Below are 20,921 nucleotides of genomic sequence, written 5' to 3'. Positions count from 1 at the left end.
GATAAATTTGCTCATTATCTGTGGATTTTGTTAACATACATTTTAATTCAGATCATTCAGTTAATGTTTTAGTAAATGCATTTTAGAAACCAAACATTATTTGCATATGCACAATACTCTATATGTATTAAAATTAATTATGTATTATTAAAATTAATTTTTTAAATTTTTTCTACTTCCTAGTGAAACATATCACCTAAGTACCACTAGAATAACTTAAACACAGAAAAATGATAGAAAGTATGTGCTGTAATGAAAAAAGAGAAAGGCAATTCTATTGTGAATCAAATCCATCACTCATATCACCTTTATGTTCTACTTTAATCAAGAACATTCCTTTTTTTGGCAGAGTATTTTTCAGATATATTACATTTGGAGCTGCTCTATTCTTTAGGAAACGTGCAGGAATGGAATCAAAGATATTATTTTAGGTTTTGCATTGAGGAAACACCCATATTTTCTTATCTCTTGTGATCACTATTCAGATTTTTAACATGAGCCGTAATCAACGTTTTCCTTACTATATCCTGAGACAGGTTTTATCTGAAAGATTTTACTGCTCCTAACGTAACTTGTGTCCAGGAGCTGAGCTGATAGTTGCTGTGTACATGCATATTACAAATAAATAAAATATTTGGGAAATAAAGCTGTATTTGTCTTTGGAATTAGTAAAGAAATTAGATTATGATTCCCTTGAGCTGTGACAGCTAATAAATTGCTCTCCAGGGCAGTTGAAAGAAAGAAGGCTGTTAAATCAGCATTTCTAGTTTTTGGGATAGCTAGCATGAAAGATGTATGTTTTCCAAGGCAGTTGTCAGCCTGAAAGTTCCTGCTCTAATACGAACGTGGGCTTTAGAAGCTGAATCCCTCATGAAATGGGAAGTTTTTCTTTTTCTGAATGAATTTTAGCTAAGTCCTTCAATAATATGGACTACTATCATCATAATGGTACTGACGGCAAATTCCCCAGTCTCTAGAATTTGAGTTTCAATTACTTTATCTTTGAATCCTCTTTGAAGAAGCGTACCTTTTGTCTTCCTCTTTGATGCCTGGAAGCCACCTGTATGAAAATGACTAGTAAATTGCTTTAAAAAAAAAAAAAAATAGGATAGCTGTGCAGGGCAGGAAGAGTAGCCATAAATTTTTCAAAGGTAGTATTTATGCATGTTTTTCTCCCTCTAGTGTATTTGTGGTATGCCTATTATTAGCCTATTATTATGAGAAACAGCTCTGCGCTGGTTATGTATATCCCCCCCCCCGCCCCAGTGCATTTGTGCTATATCCTAAACCTGTTACTATAAGAAACAGTCTGCACTGTTTTAACCAATCTCTTTTGCATTTCTGGTGCATCTTTGACTTCAGTGGTTTTATTCTAATGAAGACTTGCTTGGTTCTTTGGTTTTTTGAATTACTCAAATTCTATTCTGGCCTTCAGAAAATTTTACGAATTTTTTTCCAACTGTATAGTCAAGGCATGACCTCCGGTATTTTCCATGGCTTCTAAAACACTTCTTTATGACGGGAGAGTTCTGAAGTTCAAGGGAAGCAGCCGTAGGGTGAGCGCTCTGCGGTGCCACTCTGCCCCTGCAGGAGCAGCTGCTGGCACCTGTAAGTTACCGTTCTACCAGGAGAGACATCAAAATCCAATCACAAAACGTACATTCATGTTGTAGAAAGTGCACTAGACAGTCTGAGGAGTGTAGAAACTTCATATATCACTTTATGGACACTGGAAACGGTACGATCAGCTAGTTCATTTTCCTGAGCTTTAAGTACACCATCCCACACAAAGCACCTGATCCCCAGTGACCTAAGGTGCGGAAGTCTGAGGTTTCCCATGCTATTTTTGTGAGATCTCAACCTGTAAATAAACATTCAGTGGGTGGTATTTTTAGCTGACTAACTAACTTGTGTCCAAGCAGATAAAAATCCTGTGGCCCCAGCACAGCATCTCTAGTCAGATGATAATTAGCGATGCAGTTTTGGTTAACCTCAGATGGTCAGAGAGTAGCTGCCTTTTTAACACTTTTTAAATAAGCAGTTTCAGAAAGTCGTAAACTTTCTGAAGTGCTTATATAAATAGTCAATCTTCAATATAAAATAAATTGTTTTGCATAATGTTATAAAAATGTAGTTGACTTTGCTGCTTAAGGTATTACCTCCTCTCTCAGAAAAATTGTTACTGCTCTAAGAGTACACTTATCACGCTGTTAAGGTTTCACCGTTGATCTGACTGCAATATTGTACGATGTGGCTCTCTTATAAATCTGTTGCATAAATCTAATTACTTTTGCTTCATAATTAGGGACAAGCTTTCCACGCTTATTTAAGTGACTAGTACCATCAAATTGAGTAGGACTGTAACTGTGATTTAAAATAAGTGTCTGCATCAGTCCTGCAAGATCTCTTGATGTTCTAGTGAAGTCAATGGGCATTTCTTTGAAGGGGGATTTGCAAGCTCAGGCTAGATTTTGTCTAATTAAAACCCCCCACATTTGTGGCCGCTATTTATTTTTTAAAAAGAATGGAAGAATTGGAAATGAAATCCTCTGAAATATTTTGAGGCATTATCTTCACTGCTGAAGAAAAGCTGCGGATGATTAAAGTTGTCATGTGTCAAATGGAAGTTAGGTTATTAAAGTGAGAAATGTTCTATTGCTGTCCATGCCAAGGAATTTAATGAAGAGCGGGAGAAGAATTGGGGCTTTCCGTGCTCTGCTTATTGAAAACATATAGAAAAAATCTTGTCTTATTGTGTAGAAGAAAGTTTCCTTTAAAAAAAACCTACTGTGAAGAAAAAGATGCGTTTTATGGGACAGAACTGGAAAAACTTCAAGTTCCCCAATTAGGAGAGCACAAGTCTAGACACAGATTCTGAGACTCACATCTGAAAAGTACTTCTCATAAATATTTTCAAATAGATTCAACAAATTTTAGGCTTGATAATAAACTGCAGTATTCACAAGAAGGATCCCCCACAAGACAGAGCACAGTTAATACGGTAATCCCTTGGAAACATTGACCTCCCCCCCACCCCAATTCATGCTCTCCTGCTTACTGTGAGAGGAATACTCTAGGACTAGGGTGGCTGCAGAGTCATCTTCTGTGGGAAGTACTTTCCTTCTGCAACTGGCTGGCTAAAGTTTCTCTTTCATGAGAGCATCTTAAAAATATTGTACAAAGCAGGAGCTTTATCCATTGACATTGTATAGATGAAATCTGAATCAGATACAGAATAGATGCTGCTTAACTTCTGGGTTGCTTGAGCTAGATAGAGCATTCCTGGATGACACCTTGCAACAGCACCAACTTTCGCATTCTGTGATTTTGCACTGTTGTGAAGATCAAAGCTGGATTTATACTTGCACGTATTAGGGTAAGAAAATGGTGGACCAGTGTGCAAAAAAATTCCCACATCAACATGATTAAATTACTAATTTTACCTAATGTCTGGGCTGAATTAACTCAGGAATTTTGTAGACTATATGGAGTATTTTGAGCTCTTGGCAAACAGTACAAAACGGAAAATGCTGAAGTAACCCTTTCAGCTCTGTAAATAATTATTAACGTCTAGTCTGTGTTGTCTCAGCCCCTGGAAGCCAGGAAAAACTCTTCTCTGTGCACTAGATAATCTCTTTTCCTGAAGACACCAGCTACTCTCTGGCACTGGGACTCCCCAAGAAGTGACAGGCGTCCGACACAGGGCTAGTGAGCACAATTTCTTAACCCTCACCATTCCCTTGAGTGCCTACAGTCATTTCAGCTTCTTACAAGCTCATATTTTGATTTCATATAAAATTCCTCACGGAGCTGTCTACAGTAGGTTCAGTTAGGAAGCTGAGGTTTTTAGTTATCAAAAAGCTATGATTGGGCATCAGCATTACTGGTGTACTGTCAGTTTTATTAGGAGCAGGAGGCTAGGGCATAGGGAATGAGGCATGGCAGCTCCTACTGCAACCTGGGCAGTCATTCCTCCTCCTTCAGAGGATTTGAATTGGGATATCTATGTGGTTGTGCCCTCGCTGTCTAGGGGGGGAGCAAATGCGCTCTGCACTAAGCACAGGGAATGTATTTTATTTTAGAATGAGATGTCTCTATACTCTTTCAAAAATGAAGCCTTGTGCATGCAGTTTTATTTTCTCAGCAAAATGCTGCTTCAGAATGGATCCCAACTCAGAAAATACGTAATGTTAGGAATTTGCTTTCCTGAATAGAGAGAGATGTAAAAAGATGCTTTCTTCAGTTTAAGCAGTTACTTCTGAGGTCCTAAGTTTTGATAGAGACCTATCTTCATAGATAATCAAAGCATTTATTCTGTTTTAACAATTTCCAAAATCTGATAGAATTTAATGTTTCTGGATATATTGAGTGCAGGGATTAGTTACCATTTTATAGTGCATTATTGCATCCTACTTCCAGCTCATATCAGGTTAAGTTGTTATGGAATTGGTTCCTTTAATCTGAATTCAAGCACCATCACATATTCTGAAAATCATAAGTCAGTATTTCTTTATTTCTGGAGAGAAATTGAGAAATGTCTGTGGATAAAATTCCACTGTTTTAGATTGGTGCCTTTTAAAAATCTATTAGTATTTTTAACTGGACAAAAAGCTCATAGACCTTGAAAACTTCTAATTTCTTTAAAGCTATTTTCCATGTGCTATAAAACTTTCTTTTTGTTACTTAGGACTTGGTTGCTATTTATAGTTGATGTAGCCAGAGAAAATGACTTGCTTCTGAAGTATGTGAATCAATGTTCAAAAAGTTGACTAGCAAAATGAGCTCTTAGTTTTACAGTATGCATTTGTAAGCACGGCGTTTACTTAGGCAGCCCATAGTTCTAGCGGAAGGTATGCACACAAATCTGACAAGGCTAAGTGTTCACTAGCTGCCTGCTGTGTTTTGAAAGAGAACTGATGATCCAAAATGCAGTAACGTTTCCCCGCTTTGTCTTTGGTAGTTTGTCAGTTTTCAAGAGTATTAGAAGTTACTTTCTTAGAAGGAAAAAAGCATGATGGCTTTTGGCATTTGTTTTGATGCAGTCTTATGTGTTCTCAAGGAAAGTATTCCAAATCTGATACCTTGAACAGAATGGGACCTAAATATAGGATATTTTGGGGGCTATCTTAGATCTGTTTGACTTTTGCTGTGATTTTGTTAGCTTCTTTATAATGTGGTTGGTGGTGTTATTGCTTGAGTTACAGTGAGACATAGGACCAGCTATTCATTACTCCCTGATTTGATCCAAATGGAAAGCAGCTAACACTCCCACTAGTGCTAACTATAGACTTAAGGAGCACAGTAGTCATGATAGTACCACGCATTGATGATAACTCAGTAGGTTAATTCGTTTTCATAGGCTATAAAGGAACTTAAAGGGAGAATTTTCACAATTGGAAATTATTTTTTCTTCTTTTACAACTTTTCCCCCAAAACATCACAAAGAGATAAACTTCAGCACGCTTTTGGAACTGAGAAGGCCATGCTCTCTAATGTGCCCTTTTCCAAATCCTTCTTGAAAAGAGGCTGACCATATGCCCTTTTCACTTGCCCAACAGATTTGTTTAGAAGAGAGAATTTACAGCCACTGTAGACTGATATCTGTTAAGGAGATGGAGAAAAATTTCAGACTTTAAGAAAAAACTATGATATTGCATTTTAGTCTCAGCCTCCACTGGTGAGTGCAGATGCCCTCATAACCGTCAAAACACATGAAGGAGCTACTGTGAGCACGCAGGCCTAGTCACAATAGCTTTTTTTTCCCCCATGTGTTAGTAACCTGTGCTTTGCCATTGACCTGTTAGTATACATGTTGCCAAACACATGTGGCTTCAAGCTTCAGTCCATGGGTCAAGTTCTTCAGTGACTCGTAGTAGGTCCAACAGCAGCTGAGGCTAGAGCTCAACGATAGACCTGATTCACTCTCATTCTGTCATTCTAGTATTGTGCGAGTCATAGCTCTAAAAGTGTCAGTAGAGTCACACTTGTGGAAGCCAGAGAAGCTGTGAATCAGAACAAGCATCTTTCATTTTCTTTTGGTCCCAGAAGTTTAATTTTGAATTACCACTAGATAAGGCACTGACTTTTATGTGCTTCCACAAAACAAAGTTGTGTAGCATCTGATCTCGTGGCGCTTTCTGGGCAAGAACACTCTACGGGTATTTTGAGCAAAATATCAAACACAAAAGTCAAATTAATTAATAATACTTTAACAATTTTATTGCGTGTATCTAGAAGTTACTTATAAAATAAGAAACTTCCCCAAATCTTTGCAATAAAGAGTTTCCCCCCTCCATTTTATCAATGGGATAAATAATATAGAGGAAAAAGCCAGGAGATTTTGTCTAAGGTAACAGAGTATGAATACCAGATAGAAAGAGGAGGGGAAGGGAAGAACCTTTCAACTTGCAGCTAACAACTGCGTTTTTGTGTTCCTATTTGGAAAAAAAAAGTGCATTTTTCCGATCTTGCAGCCTCTTCTAACTAGAACAAAAAAATCTAAATAACAGTGAGGCTTGTAAACGCAGCATCAGTGGAACCAACTTGATTAAAGTTCATTGCATTTTATGCTTCAAGAGAATGTCAAAATATTAAAAAATCCATTTTGACGTTGTTTTGGTTTCACTTTCGCGATGCGTGTCCCAGAGGTTGTTTCAATGTCATTCTGACCTTGTGTGGCAAAGGTAAGAGTAAGAGTAATTAGAAATTCAGAAATTTGTAATACCTCCTGGAAAGTGCTGCACTCCAACTTGCATCGGAGTCAGTAGAGTTACAAGTGCTGAGACCTTTTTAGTGTAAAGGAAAGAAGAGGGTTAATTCCTTTGATCTACATTCTTGCTTCTGAATTTTCTCAAAGATCTTAAGTATTTATAGAATACTTTCAGACTGAAATAGACTTCAGGAAATTAAAAAATGTTAACAAAATCATTATATTTCACAAAAATTCTTTTCTTTTGTGTGAAGGTCAATATATACTAAAGTAACACAAGCAAATATTCGCTTATATGAAGAAGTTTTTCCCACTTCCTTCAAATACTTTCTTTCCCCCAGCTATACATTTCCTGTTTTATTTATACTTTTCAGTAACTTTCACCAGCAGAAGGTGAGAAAAGCTTCTAGGACTGACGGGTTTCCATCTATACCCGTCACAGCTAAGCTCAGACAGGAGTGTGTAAAAGCTTGTGCTGTGCCCATATTGCAGCTTTTGTCTGCAGTTTGTCACTGGAGCTGCAATAATGCTAAATATCTGCTGGGGCTGTACTTTGTCAGGCTTTTGAAGCTGGCATTAGGTCAACACTGCTACAGAGGAAGTGATCCTGGCCTTGTCCTAGTCTCTTGGTGTTACCTCCATGCACTGCTCTCTCCTGTGCTGGCGGAAGCATTTGCGCAGCCTCATACTGAACTCTTCGGGGGCCTGATCTGCAGCAAACCTTGGCAGAAAGGTGCCTGGGGATAGAAATGAGCCGAGGAGGGGACAGGAGAAGCAGAGCTGTTTCTTCTGGTGGCACTGCTGCCGTCTCTGACTTAGTGTCCTTTGAACTATAGATTGATCTGATGCTCTGCCAAGACATTGCCTTTCTATAGGGTCGCTTTGCTTTGGCATAATGGAGGAAGGCAGGAACAGGATGAGCCATTGTGGCTGTTGGAGGTAACCGCAGCCTGAGTGGTGGGCCAGAAGGAAAAAATGGCTCAGTAGCATTCACAAGGCACCAGGCAGTGGCTTAAGGAACTTGTAGTCTGTAAGGATCCAGTCCTGCTGTGTTTCAGTTCAATGGCAAAAGTGCCATGGACCTCCTTGGGTAATTTTCAGACAATGCTAGTGAGACTTAGTGCCAATCTTATGAAAAAAGTGACCGAAATTGGAAAGGTTTGTGATTTCTAGAACTTCACAAGAAATTAGTGGGCTTTTCTGGTACAGTGAAAATATGTAAGGTGATAGTATAATAAATGCTGTGAGCAGTGGTGGTATGTGTGTCTGTAGCACTCCGTGGGATGTGAAGTGCTGAAACCTCTAGCTCAGTAGCCCAGGAGAAAAAGAACCGAGGAAATAGGTCTCTGCAGGAAACACTTGAGCGACCGAGCTTGCAAGGCTTAGTATTATGTTCTTTTATGAGTGTTACAAGTGAGCCTCTTAGAGAAAGGTAGTTATGGTATATGTGTGCTTTGTGAGGAACAACAGTCCAAATGCTGTATGTTTTTTGCTTAGCAGAACATTAAATTAATCTCCCTCTCCACCCACAACATTCTGGTAGGGAGACGTGAGAGAGAAGGGAAGTGTCAGAAACCTTTGTTGTTCTAATGTACAAGAATTCAGTTGGCAGGAATGGGGGAGTTGCCCTGATTCGGTCTGAACTTCCGTCGTCATAAGCAGCAGGAATCAGCCTTGTGGGTTGGGAAGCGATTGCAATATTCAGAACGCGGAGGAGCAAAGCTTGCTTTAAGGCTACACTTGTGCTGGCTCTTAACATTTAAAGTACAATGCTTGCTTTTGCTTTTTGGCTTTCAAGGATAAGAGAAAACCTACGTAGTTACGTTATTTGAATGTATACAGTAAGAACTGCATTTAGGCTATAGTTTCTTTTAGTAGTCGTTTTACTGAACGTCATGGAATTCATTTTGCATATGTTTTAATAAATATGATAAAAATCTAATAGTGCAAAAAAAATCACCCGACCTATGCAGCAATATTAGCTTCAGTTGCTTAATGTGGTATCATTAGATATGTATTTTAAAGCCATAAATACAAATATGTTAAGAGGTTGCTACTGTTTAGCACTGGGGCAAGCCTTCCTTTCTTCATATTCTGCCACATGCTAGACTAAAAAAGCTTCTTCTCAACTTTTTGCAGTCAGAGGTATGTGTGTGTGCACACAATTTATGTAGGCACATCATACTTTGCAGGCATGCTGTCCCCTTCCCATCTAGTATTTCAGTTTCTGTGCTATTGTCTGTGAACTTCCATGTGCTCAAAAAGAATGAAAAAAGACACACTTAACAGAAATACATCAGCTGTGTATAACCGTAAGGAATAAAAACTTACCGTTCATGCTGTCTTAGAAAGTGCTGACGACTGATCTATGTGATTAGGTATGCAAATAGTTCTTCCTTCTCAAACAAGGGGAACACTGATTTTCCTCACAAAATACTATTTCAGAACTTTCAACCACTCTGAGTAGTAATTATGGTCACTTAATACTCAGCAGAGATTAAAAAACAAGATTAGAGCTGGCTGGAATGTTTTCAACTTGCAAAAAAATTCACTGACATGTACAGTGTTACACGTCATGAAGAATATGGCCATCCTCACCGCATAATTTTGGCTAAAAATGTTTTTTGATCAGGAGCATGGCTTTACTGCCATCCTTGGATTCTGCAACTCAGCAGTAAGAGTGCTCCTCTAGGATAAGAAGAATCTGGTTACTGCTGCTTTACCCACATAATGGGATTTGAAACCACATTTCTCATTAGCCTTTCCGAACTACCAGGCTGCATAGAGTATTTTCTTTTGGCAGCTTGTGAATGTCTCCTTCCTTCAGTTCCTTTGCTTTTCTCATAGTCACACTTCTGAATTTGACCACAAAATATGTCTGTGTTGCTTACATGAATGCAGAATTAAATGGAGTTACTTCAGACATGAATTTGGACTGCTGTGTGCAGCCCTTGGACCTCCTCCCATTAAATGTCTCCTGTGAAGTGCTAAGTAGTTTAGAATCCCACTGGGAATTGTAAGCTTGAACTGCCTGTGAGGATGGACAAACGAAAGACCAGAAAGCTGATTGTTTATTACATAATTAAAATGACTGTGAACTGCCTAGAGATGAGTAAAGTGATAAATATTATACCGTGCTAAGCCTGGTGTTACTCAGATACCTGAGTATTATTTATGATACTTGCAACATGGGAAAACAGCAGAATGCTTGAGGGCACTGGCAGTCTCTGTTGCTGTCACCTGCCTGATGTACTGCAAAAAATACCATGGGATTGTGAAAAATAGATTGGCAATTCAGTTACAATAGAGTGCCCTTTTATATTTTCCCTTGGGTGGAATAGGGATAATAGCAAAAGGAAGATGCATGGTTTCTGTGGCTGGAATTTATAAGATAAAGTATCCTATTCCATTTAATGTGAAAGGGATTTAGGTGTCTAGTTTCTTTGGTTGTTTTTTTGAAAATTCTAGCTCATATTTCATTAATTTTCCTTTATGAATGAGGTTACAAACCTCAAAGTTTAGGGAGGACTTGTTCGTCAGAACCATTTGTGTTTCTATTAAGTCAGTGGTCGGTATAACTTACAAACCATCCGTAATCAACAAATATTTCGCTCTACTTGTGCTCGTGGTGTTCTGATTAGCTTTGGTATCAGCTAATCCCAGAGGAAAGGAGAAGAGTCCAGTGTTCAGGACAGCCATATCAGCCTGAAATAATCCTGATTCACTAGACACATCCTGTGTAAATTTGGCTAAGTCCTGTGATTTCTCTTGTGATGATAATACCTCACTGGGGCTAGATGAGATTACAGTAAATAAAAGGTAGATAAGCACTCGGATTTTGAAATAATGGGATCCATGGTGATACTCAAAATAGCCAGCAGAAATGTGAAGCCATCCAAAAGGAAGGAACATCTTATGGTTATTTACTTACTGCAAAATACAGTTTGTTTTGATGTCTTTGTTGCTATGAGAAAAATGTTATTGGAGAAGCTTTGTCATGCAGTGCCTTGGCTCAACTAGCAAAGTCCCAAGTATCTGACTTATGTAGACAGCCAGCCAAGAGATGTAATAGTATTCCAACTACTAATCTTCTTCCTATACCAGGGTAAGGTGGGAATGTGTATCTTCAGAACTGATATTTGTAACTGATATGGCCCTTGTGCTTACAGAATGGACTCAATGCTCTGCACCTGGCTGCTAAAGAAGGGCATGTGGGACTGGTACAAGAATTATTGGAAAGAGGGTCAGCTGTGGATTCTGCCACTAAGGTAATTTATGCATGTCTCTAAGTTCATTCACAAAAGAAAAAGTGAAATAAATGAGAGAAACGTAGAAAAAAATAGAAGTACAAAATAAGATAGTAAGATAAATGCCCCATTGCTATTTAAAATTTTACTTCTGTTACGCTCTGTGAGTCTATGTTATTTGCTGAGGCTTATCAGTAGTAAATTAAGAGGGAAAGATTATTGTTTATGCAATCTGTTCACAGGGAAAGTATTAAAAAGCTTTAGCAATGCCAAATATTTCATTATTTCCAATGACAATTCACCATTGCAGAGAATGAATATAGCTCAAAATAGTAGACCTTTTCAAATCTGCAAAAATCGAAAGTAATTGTATCATACCTGAAGCCCTTTCACTCAGGGACATAATTGAAAAAGCCTTCAAGGATAACACATTTTGCCTTCCACACACAGGCACGCAACAAGTATGTCCGAAACGTTCAGTTGGTATGTTACTTGTCCATCGGTGGTAAATTCTTTGTGATGGGCTAGCTTTGTTGGCTTGACTGATGTGGTGATTGACTCCTAGTGCCTTCACCCAGCCCGGGGTGGGACTGGGAAAATGGAGGTTGTGGTCAGCCGCAGCAGTTCATCCTTTTAGTTCTGGCATTGGTGGCTGCTGCTCTGTTCTGTAGGCAGACTGGCGGGGCCCAGCCCTTGCATTCAGTTCCCGACCCTCTCTTCCTGCAGCTGTCTGTTCTGTGAGGTCTGATGCCTGCCTGGGATGTCCCTCAATGTTAATGCTTGATCCTCAGCTCAAAGAGGTTCTTAGGTTCTTGCTCCACTTGTGCATTCTATCACTGATGAGAAGATGAGGTTCCCTCTTTTAAGAGCTCGCAGTGAAGCTCTTGGTAGAACCACCAGCTTCCAGGTGGGACTGTGGAGTTTTTATTTTGTTTTTATGAGTCTTTAGGCACCTGGCCTTGATTGTTTAATAAAGCCCTTTTAGATAGTGTTCCTGGGGTTGAGAGACTGGCCTGAAAAAATGGAAGCCTCTTACAAAAGCAGTGATCTCACTGCTGCTATTTGTGAGAGATTTAATGGAGCGCTTCATCTACATTTTTCTAACCTATTTGCAACCCGTCCAAAGGTCAAGAAGGACTCTCTTCAGTGTCATGCTTCTTCTTGTACTAATAAAAAATGGCCACTTGTGAATATAAGCAGTTCCCCCTGCTTTTTCTGCATATGTCTCTTCTAGTTCTGTTTGTAGATGAGTAATTAAGACCTTTCAAAAACATGCATTTTAATTTCACGCCAATTAGAGAATAGGAAACATTTTGTTTTTCTTCCACATTTAAAGAGTTGTTTTGCTCCTCAGTACTCAGGTTTTTCTTTTGAGTCTTGTACGAGGAAACTTCACTTTACAGGTGATTCACAACTTGAATTTTAGGACTCCCAGATTCCTGCTACCTTCTTACAGGGTATGACATCTGGAGCTGAAGAAAAAACTATTGGCTTATTTTAAACTTTACGTAGAACTGTGGTTCCATGCCCCAATCAAATTCCAAAATCTCGCTCAAAAGTTACGTTGGGATGTTAGCGTTACACGACAGCTCAAGGAACCTTCATTGCTGCAGTTATCAGTTCTATCCCGTAGGATGTTTATGGAACATCATGGAACCGTAAGGTAAACCTGTACTCAAAAAACGAAGGCCTATATGCTTGAGCATTATAAAGAACTGCTGGTTGAAGAGATTCATAAAGAAAAATAATGATTCTCATTGTTTTCTCCTCCCATAACAGAAAGGGAATACAGCCCTGCACATTGCATCCTTAGCAGGACAGGCTGAAGTTGTCAAAGTTTTGGTTAAGGAAGGAGCCAATATCAATGCACAATCTCAGGTATGATGCTATTTTCACTTCTCTCTTTTAAGAGTTGTTTGGTGAAGTTTTATATAATAGATCTGAGAAGTTAGGCAGTAATTCCAAACTTTTTATTTAATGCCAACCCTGACAGATCAGTCAAAATGAGGCTTAGATGACGTTTACAGGTATGTAAGTAAAGTAAAAATAAATGACAAACTGAAGCCATTATGTACTCGTCGTGTGATATATAAGCTTGCGTTGTTATTGATTGAAATCTCTAAGAACACCTCTTCCTAGTATGCTTTAATAAATTGGTAGTTTCAAAAATTCTGCTAAGTGTAGAAATGTTGAAGTTGATGAGTGTTAAGAAAATTTATCAAAATTTTGAATTATAACATTCCTTTTCATGGTTATTTGTTAGTTTTAAATTTTGCAGACAACTTTAGGCTTCTGAAATCATTCTTTATGTAATCAGAAGGAATTTGCATCAAAGGGTGGAACGTACATTTGATCTTGAGGAATTCACCTTGTCCTGACAGGCAAACCAACTGTAAAAAGAGCTCCTTTATTTCCATTGTCAAGAAGCTTGGCTTTTCTTCCAGAACGTACCAGAGAACTTGGTGGTGATGTTGTTGCAGAGATTGACTGATGGCCAGTGCTGGAAGAGAGTCTTCTCTCCCCAGTTTGAGCAAGGCTGTAGTGGCAGCTGTCTCCCTGTCATGATTTCAGACCTATAAACAGCATGCGTTAGATTCGCAGTGAAAAACAGACTGCAAACCCGCTAGACAATGGTTTGTTTTTGGAGCTAACTGGCCCTCTCTCCTCTGCCCTCCCAAGTAGACACACCTTTTAGCACCATATAGCAATTTAGCACGTTATCACTGCATATATTGGAGATAGGTGTTATTTCCTCTCGGATTAGAAACAATTTATCAGATAAATTATTTGGTTACTATTTGTAAATGTTACATTCTTAACTGTGGCAACTGTCTGTTGGTATAGATGAGGTAGATACAGCTGATGGTGTAGATGAGGATCTACTATATGATAAAGAAGCTGCTGTCTTTATTCAGACAAGATCTTTCTGAAGCAGGAAGACAGCACAAGCTGTCAGCTTGTGACATTCTCAGAAGTAAATCTTCAAGCTAACTAACACTGGTCATATTGAATCTGGGTATATCATTTGATGACCACAAATACCATTTGTACAGTAATAGTATGAACTAAGAGAATGAGAAAAACAAGCTATGCTTCAGGGGTAGATTAGTTTCAGATTAAATTTTCTTAGCGCTTACTGCCTGTGGGCAATATAATGGGCTTTTTGCTCGTTGTTTCTGGGATACACGAGTAGAACAAGAAAAGAGTGATCTGATTAAACAGTGCAGCAAGGAGCTACCTTGACGGAAGAGAATTTCAGGAAGTATAGCTGGGCCTGTGTGAGGTGCTTTTCTCAGCCTTGTTCTGTAGAGTATTCCCTAGTCACTGTGAACACAGCCAAGCTTGTGAGAGATGTTAAGCTAGTCAGATCTGGGATGGACACGTCTTCCTTGCCTACGCCTGGGAGGCTGAGGTTTTTTGCTGCTTGATGCCACGAATACATGGTGGACAATGTAAACTAAATAGAAGGCTGCAAATATATGATGGACGAGGTAAAGTAAATAGAGGGCGCTAGATGAACCAATAGGCTACAAAATGAACAGGTGTATCTGTACCTTCTCTATATTTTAAGACAAGAGAGATAAATTAAAAAGATCTTTAAGCTGCCTTGAGTCCAAAATTTCTGTTATTATTTTGCTTTCTGTCTGAAAGCCTGTGCTAAAGAGCCTCTCTCAGAACAACTGACAGTCAGTTACTCCCCATGCTCTACTTCCATTTAATTTAAGCTAAGGAATGCTGTAATTCCATTGCTCAAAAATTTAGCAAACTCCTTTCATAATGTTCTAATTGGATAATTTCTGCATACGTTTTCCAGCTTCTTCATGCGTATAAGAAGATAAACTGATGCCTTTAACATTAGGGTTTTGACAGTGCTAAGAGAAATCATCATAAAAATATTTCTTTTGTGAAGTGTTATCCCTCAAAAAGTCTTCATGAAGACCTTTCCTTATGTTGGAAAAGAAAGAATGTTTTCTAAGTACGGAAAAAAGTCTTGTCAAAATCAGAAATTGGTTTCACTGTTATTATTTTATCTGCTATTCTAGTTTTAAACACATTTAGCATTAGCACTGAATGTTCTGTGCAGGCCTATTAACAGGCGTTTGCTCCTTGAATTGTCATCCAAGAGGAATTGACTCAGCAGATAACAGCACGTAGATTCAGAAGATGACAATGGGCAACCTGGCATTAGCTCTTACATCCTTTCCACAAAACCTATATTTACGTGGTAGGAGTTAAAACATTCAGAATAACGGGGGAGAGATGCAGTGTTACGAAGATACTCAACAAAACATCTGCAAGTGAGGATGATTTTAGATATGAGAGAATGTAATCTTAAGAGAAACCCCAAAAGACAGATGTAGACTTGACGTTAATCAAAAAAGACAAAGTGTAGGACTTTGATTAGTGTTTATAAATCAATTATATCTTAATAAATAAAGGATCGTGGCATTTAAAGTAAGTCATTCATTCTGTTTTATGTAACACAGGTTCTTTGCCCACTGCCTTAAAATTGTAGAGTCCCTGGTAGTGCATTACCATCTCTGGTAGTCCCTTATTTTTTTCTTCTCCTAGGAGAAGTATGTGCTGAGGGATCATGTCTATGCAGTTATATGCCAAGCCATAGCGAAGACAGGCTGTCTGCTGTGTGTGTGCAGGCATTTCATGATGTCCTGCAACACTGCTTTACTCAGGGTAGTGCAATTTAAATGGGAGCCAGTCCCCCAGCTGCTTCTAGCCCTAAACACTTTTGGAAATGTCCCTTAGCAGCACCGCACCTGCACACTCTGGCAAAAAAGGTCTTCCATGGCTGGTTGTGTAATTTCTAACTCAGCCCCAGCTTACTGTCCCATTTCTTGCCTGCCTGTGTTAATCCCTTCTAGAGGGGCCTATTTGCTTCGTCCAGGCCGCCTTGGTCTAGGCTCAGGCACCAGCTCAGACCGGCAGACACCATGTAGGTTTTGATGAAACTCCTAGTTCAGATTTTTGCCATGTTTCTGAATGAATGTAACGCACATTGCTGGCACTTCAGTTCTTGTTGTCTAACCAGTTCACCTGGTTAGCTGCTGGTGGATGTTGTAAATAGCTATAGAGGGCCTGCACAAGCAAAATATCGTCTGATGGAGGGAATTTTTTCCCACTACTGCCCGCTGGTTGCATCCAGACAGGAAGAATTTAGATTATCGTGATATATCTGTCCTGGATTTGTGCCAGAAGTCCCATTGACTTGTACTGGAGGGCAAGTCTTCAGTGCAGCTTGGGGCCTTTCGACTGTTTCTTTCTGGCCTTCTGCCTTTTTCTTGAAGAGAGAGAGAGAACAGCTGCTTGAGCAGATAGCCACATAGTTCCTCCAGTTCTTGCCACAGAGATCTGCGCAGCAGCTGCTGTGGCCATGCAGGAACAACAGGCTAAGGTGGACTGTGGGAGCCTTCTCAAGCTCCCTTTTCCAACAGACAGTTTCTATATCAAGCCTTCCTGGCCTGGTCTTCCCGCCTCTACTCTCACCTGGGAGCAGTCTGGCTTTCTGTGACAACAGGCTGGAGTCAAAGGCTCTTGCTGCTGCTGGCGAGGGATAATTTCAGATGGAAGGTGGGCTCTTGCTAGGGACCATTCTGCCATCTCCTTTTTTGGACAGAACATTGTCAATAACAAAACAGTAAGCAATAGTGCTCGGAGAAGGAAATGAACTAACTAGATCTTTCTTCTTTCTAGTAAGCATTGAACGAGCTTGGGTAATATCTCTGTTCAGCATTTTAAATACTATTTGTGTGTGTTCGCATGTTTTCATGTAGCTACGGTATGAATTTGAATATGACTGAACAGATGTTGCCTAGATAATGGGTAGAAAGGATGTATTGTGTAGATCAAGGCTCTGAACAGACTCCTGAAAGCTCGATTCTGATTTACCAGAAACTTTCCATGAGACTATGGAAAAGTTATTTAAACTCTATGCCCCATGAATAGAATGAGGGTAATAAATGCTGCCTTTCTACTCAGGATGGCATTGATATGCTCAAGGATCACGTGCATAATAGGCAATAAATAAGTAAGGAAGAAAAACAGGAAAAAATAGAAACTTCAAAGTTAATAAAGAATAGATACTTGATTTGTGATAAAAGATAAAGATTAAAAACAAGCATACTTTACAGCTGGTGAGAAAAGAAAAATATAAAGTTATAGAGAGAAAGAAAAAGAGAATAACTGAAGAGAATGTGCTTGAATACTTGATACTAAATTTTCTTTCAGGAAATATATCACAGATGCAAAGACAAAGTGAATAAATCTTACTAGGAAAGGAGTTAGTTAAGAAATTTAGAAATGGACAAAAATACAAAATTGAAGGTAAACTTGGAGAAAAAAGCAAGGAATTATGCCTGAAATGCTCACTTTCCCTTTCTTATATTTTAATCTCGATTCTATTTTTAAAAAAAGATGTTACATTGTCACTCTTAAATCTTTAAGAAACAGTTGCTGATATTGAGGGTGTATTACATCCTTTCCTTGGTATCTCTGTTATTTCACACTTTATTTTTTTCAGGCCCCTGCTAAATGCCGTTCAGTGGTAGTGATCTAATGCCAGTGAAGTTACTCAAGTCGCTCCATAGCTTCCTCTTTAAAGAACTTGGTACATGCCAAGGTCATTCTCATTTCAGGTGATAAGAATTTGCCATAGTGATAAAATTTCTTCACTGATTATAGACTGATAGGTAAAAGAACACTCTCAATTCCAATTTGTTCAACTTATTGTTTTCCTTTTCTTTTTCAGCTAAATTACATAAAACATTGCTCTTTATCAAAACTTGCCAAAAACAGCATCTGAAACACCATGCTGATTTCCAGTTCCTTAGACCAATGAAATAACAGAATTATCTCAGCAAATGCTATTAAAAAATTGCAGCCACTGAGATTACAAAACCCATCTGTGCTATCTGAGGCTATTAAGCGTTCAGGGACTTTGATTTTATGGATTTTGGTTTTTTATTAATATGCTTTGCTTTGCCCTTCAATTTTCTGTTGGTCTTTCAGAGCTGTTATTTTGTTCATCTTTCTATCTTTTTAAAAATGTGTTCCTTTCTAGCTAATACGTCATCACTGTTATTTTTAGAGAAGTAATTTCTATTTTGATACAAAGACTAATTGCAGAGTGATTACTAATTGAATGACTCCACTTTCACCTGCATGCATATCATTTGAGAGCTGACATCTTCCCTGAGTATGTTTCAGGCAAATGCTGAAATGAGGGCAAACCTAGAAATGGCCAGAGAGATCTGGAAATTACTGTTCCTTTTGGGCATACCTCAACCTAGAATTCAACATGTTTGCAATTATTTGGCTCTATTAGAGTTGCCTTTTGCGTGGTAATACAAATATTACTGGAGAAAATAAATTTATATGATGAATATCTATAAAACATCCACTTGATTGAGTGAGCAGTTCTAGATAAACTTCATCAAATCACAAACACATTGTAGTTGCAATTCTCTTCTTAATTTGATCATACTTTGGTCATGTCTGGATCTGATCATGCCGCAGTCACTGAGAATCTTGTTTGGTGACTGGATGGTACAGACTGTAATGTACCGTGGGTAACAACAGATTTACTGTGACTTTTTCAAATATGTCTTACCCATACTACTCCTTTGAGCTTTGATTATATTTCCTTGAAGAGTAGAACAAGGTTATCCCATGGCATGATGCGACCTTTTGCAGTATGTATTCCCTTGTGTTGATGATCCTCTAAGTACTTCTGAATTTCATTGGGGAATTCTGAAAAAGTGCTTAGAGGCCACTGAAATGTTTCGTTGTCCAGAACCAGGTAAGTGGCCTTGGCCACTCGTCATATGCACACGCTTTCCACCCAGCCCATTGGTTTCCTTCTTGCACAGCTGGATCACTTCCTTACCCCTAAACCTGTTTCTAATTGTTGCTTGTGCATTAGAACAGGAGTTCTTTTCTCTAATCTTTCTCTCGATGAATATCTACTTTTGTGGCATATCCATTGACATCAGTTCTGATGCCAGTGCTTGATTTTTTTCCCAGATGGACAAGGATTCACCTGTTTTAGTCAGTCCAACCCTTCCACTTGGTAAACTAAGTTTGTTTCGTATTTATTTCTCTTAAAGTCCAATTGCATCATCTGACTCATGTAGAGGGGTCAGAGATATCTGATAACTAGAATGTTAGTCTGTCAAATGTGACCATATCCTTACTGCAATACTCTTGGTAAGTAAGTCTATCTGTAGCCTATCCCCTATCAGAATAAAGGTGATATGTTATGACTACACATGTTATGGAATGGATATATCTTGACCCTCATCCATTCCAAATGAGGTTAACAAGGTTAGCCTATAAAGAGTTGCACCTCATAATATGATACCTACAAATTTAGACATGATAAATATCAAGTAATTGAGGTAGAAATAGCAGAAAAAAATCAAAGCCAAAAAGAGGAAATATAGTTCACTCCTTTTCAGTAACTGTTAAGGGAATTATCATATCTTGGAGGCTATTGTTTAAGAAAGAAATGCTTCCTTTCAATTTTGAAATTTCTGCAGTTGAGTTTAGAAGAAAATGAGTTCCCTATTAGCTGCTAAGGTTGTGCTTTGACCAGTGCTTCTCTTGAGGGCCCTCACAAAAGGGGAAGCCTACATTTTAATCTTCTGATTATTTAAAGTGACCCAGATACAGAAAGCAAGGATTAGACAAATCAGTCCTCCCCTCAGCTGATCTTGTTATTTAAAAGCGCTCTGGTTTCCTTTCCTCTATATCCTTCCTTAAGCTCATTGCAAACACATTAGCCAACAAGTATTTTTGTTTACATTTGTCCCTATCATGGTGCCACTTCCTGTTTCAGAACATAGGAGATGCTGCTATTACGACTCTAGAGTATTTTTATCTATACTATTCACGAGGTTAAAGGAATGCGTAAGAGTACCACAAAATTTTCGGCCTCAATATACTTTCCCAAACAAGAGCAATAAGAGAGCTTGTTGAATGCGAGCAGCGATGGGCTTGTCTGTCTCAGGACATGCCAGGATTTGCTTTAGCAGAGACTGCTCTTCTCATGGTTTGTAAAGATGTTCTTACCTTTCAGCATGGACCATATTTTGCAGAGTATTTCGTATCCTACTACGACAAAAGGTTTTAATTCCACCAAAACGGGTATTCTGCTTAAATACTGGCATAGTCCAGAGAGCCAGATTCTAAGCTGGTGTGTATCAAAATGAGTGCTTTAGTTGTAGTTCATCATTATTAACGTAATAAAGGATCAGGCTCATTATCTTTTTGCTAGAGAGAGGAAAAAAAAAAAGAGAGATTCCTTCTGGAAGATTCAGTGGATTTTGAGAGATGTAACCAAAGGTAATATATTAAGAATATTGAAAGGACAGAATATTCAAAGTACTTATTCATCCTCCCTTAAGCTAGTCCAAGTTTCAACTGCCTGTCTCTAACAGTGAGCATGCACATAAGATAATGATTTTTGATATTAGAGCATTCATACGGGTCATTTCCAGGTCTCAAAATCATATGGTTAAAGGAAAAAAAGTCATGAGGATGCCCAGTTTATGATGTCGTCTACAGAAGAAGCAGCATGGTGATATAGAAATGTGGAACCATTTGGCTTTCTCTCAAGGGACCTTTTTTCTTTTCTTGGGTCTTTTGCCTTGCATCTTTTCACTGTACAGCTCCAAGAAGAGTCTGGCTCCATCTTTTCTATAACCACCCGTTAGGCAGTTGAAGGCAGCAATTAGATCCCCCTTCTCCAGGCTGCACAAAACCCTGGTTCTCTCAGCCTCTCCCTGTTCGTCACGTGCTCCAACCCCTTCGCTCATCTTGGTGGCCCTCTGCTGGACTTGCTCCAATTTGTTCACGGATTCCTTGGGGGAAGCCCAAAACTGGACATGGTACTCTGGATGCAGTTTTACAAGTGCTGAATAGAGGAGAACAAGCACTCTCCTCAACCACCT

General features: G+C 38.8%; 1 protein-coding gene across 15 annotated transcripts in view; it reads left to right on the top strand.

Annotated features, from left to right (window-relative positions):
* ANK2 (ankyrin 2) overlaps positions 1-20,921 on the top strand; it is a 360,943-nt gene that overhangs the window by 206,701 nt on the left and 133,321 nt on the right. For all 15 annotated transcript variants that reach the window (XM_068941794.1, XM_068941796.1, XM_068941799.1 and 12 more), the window contains 2 exons: positions 10,879-10,977; positions 12,736-12,834. In XM_068941794.1, coding sequence (XP_068797895.1) covers positions 10,879-10,977; positions 12,736-12,834 — 198 coding nt within the window. The remainder of the gene's footprint in view (positions 1-10,878; positions 10,978-12,735; positions 12,835-20,921) is intronic.

The sequence above is a fragment of the Struthio camelus genome, chromosome 4, assembly GCF_040807025.1.
Source record: "Struthio camelus isolate bStrCam1 chromosome 4, bStrCam1.hap1, whole genome shotgun sequence".
Taxonomy (NCBI): domain Eukaryota; kingdom Metazoa; phylum Chordata; class Aves; order Struthioniformes; family Struthionidae; genus Struthio; species Struthio camelus.
The sequence above is the reverse complement of the archived record's forward strand: the minus strand, read 5'-3'. Positions and strand labels throughout refer to the sequence as shown.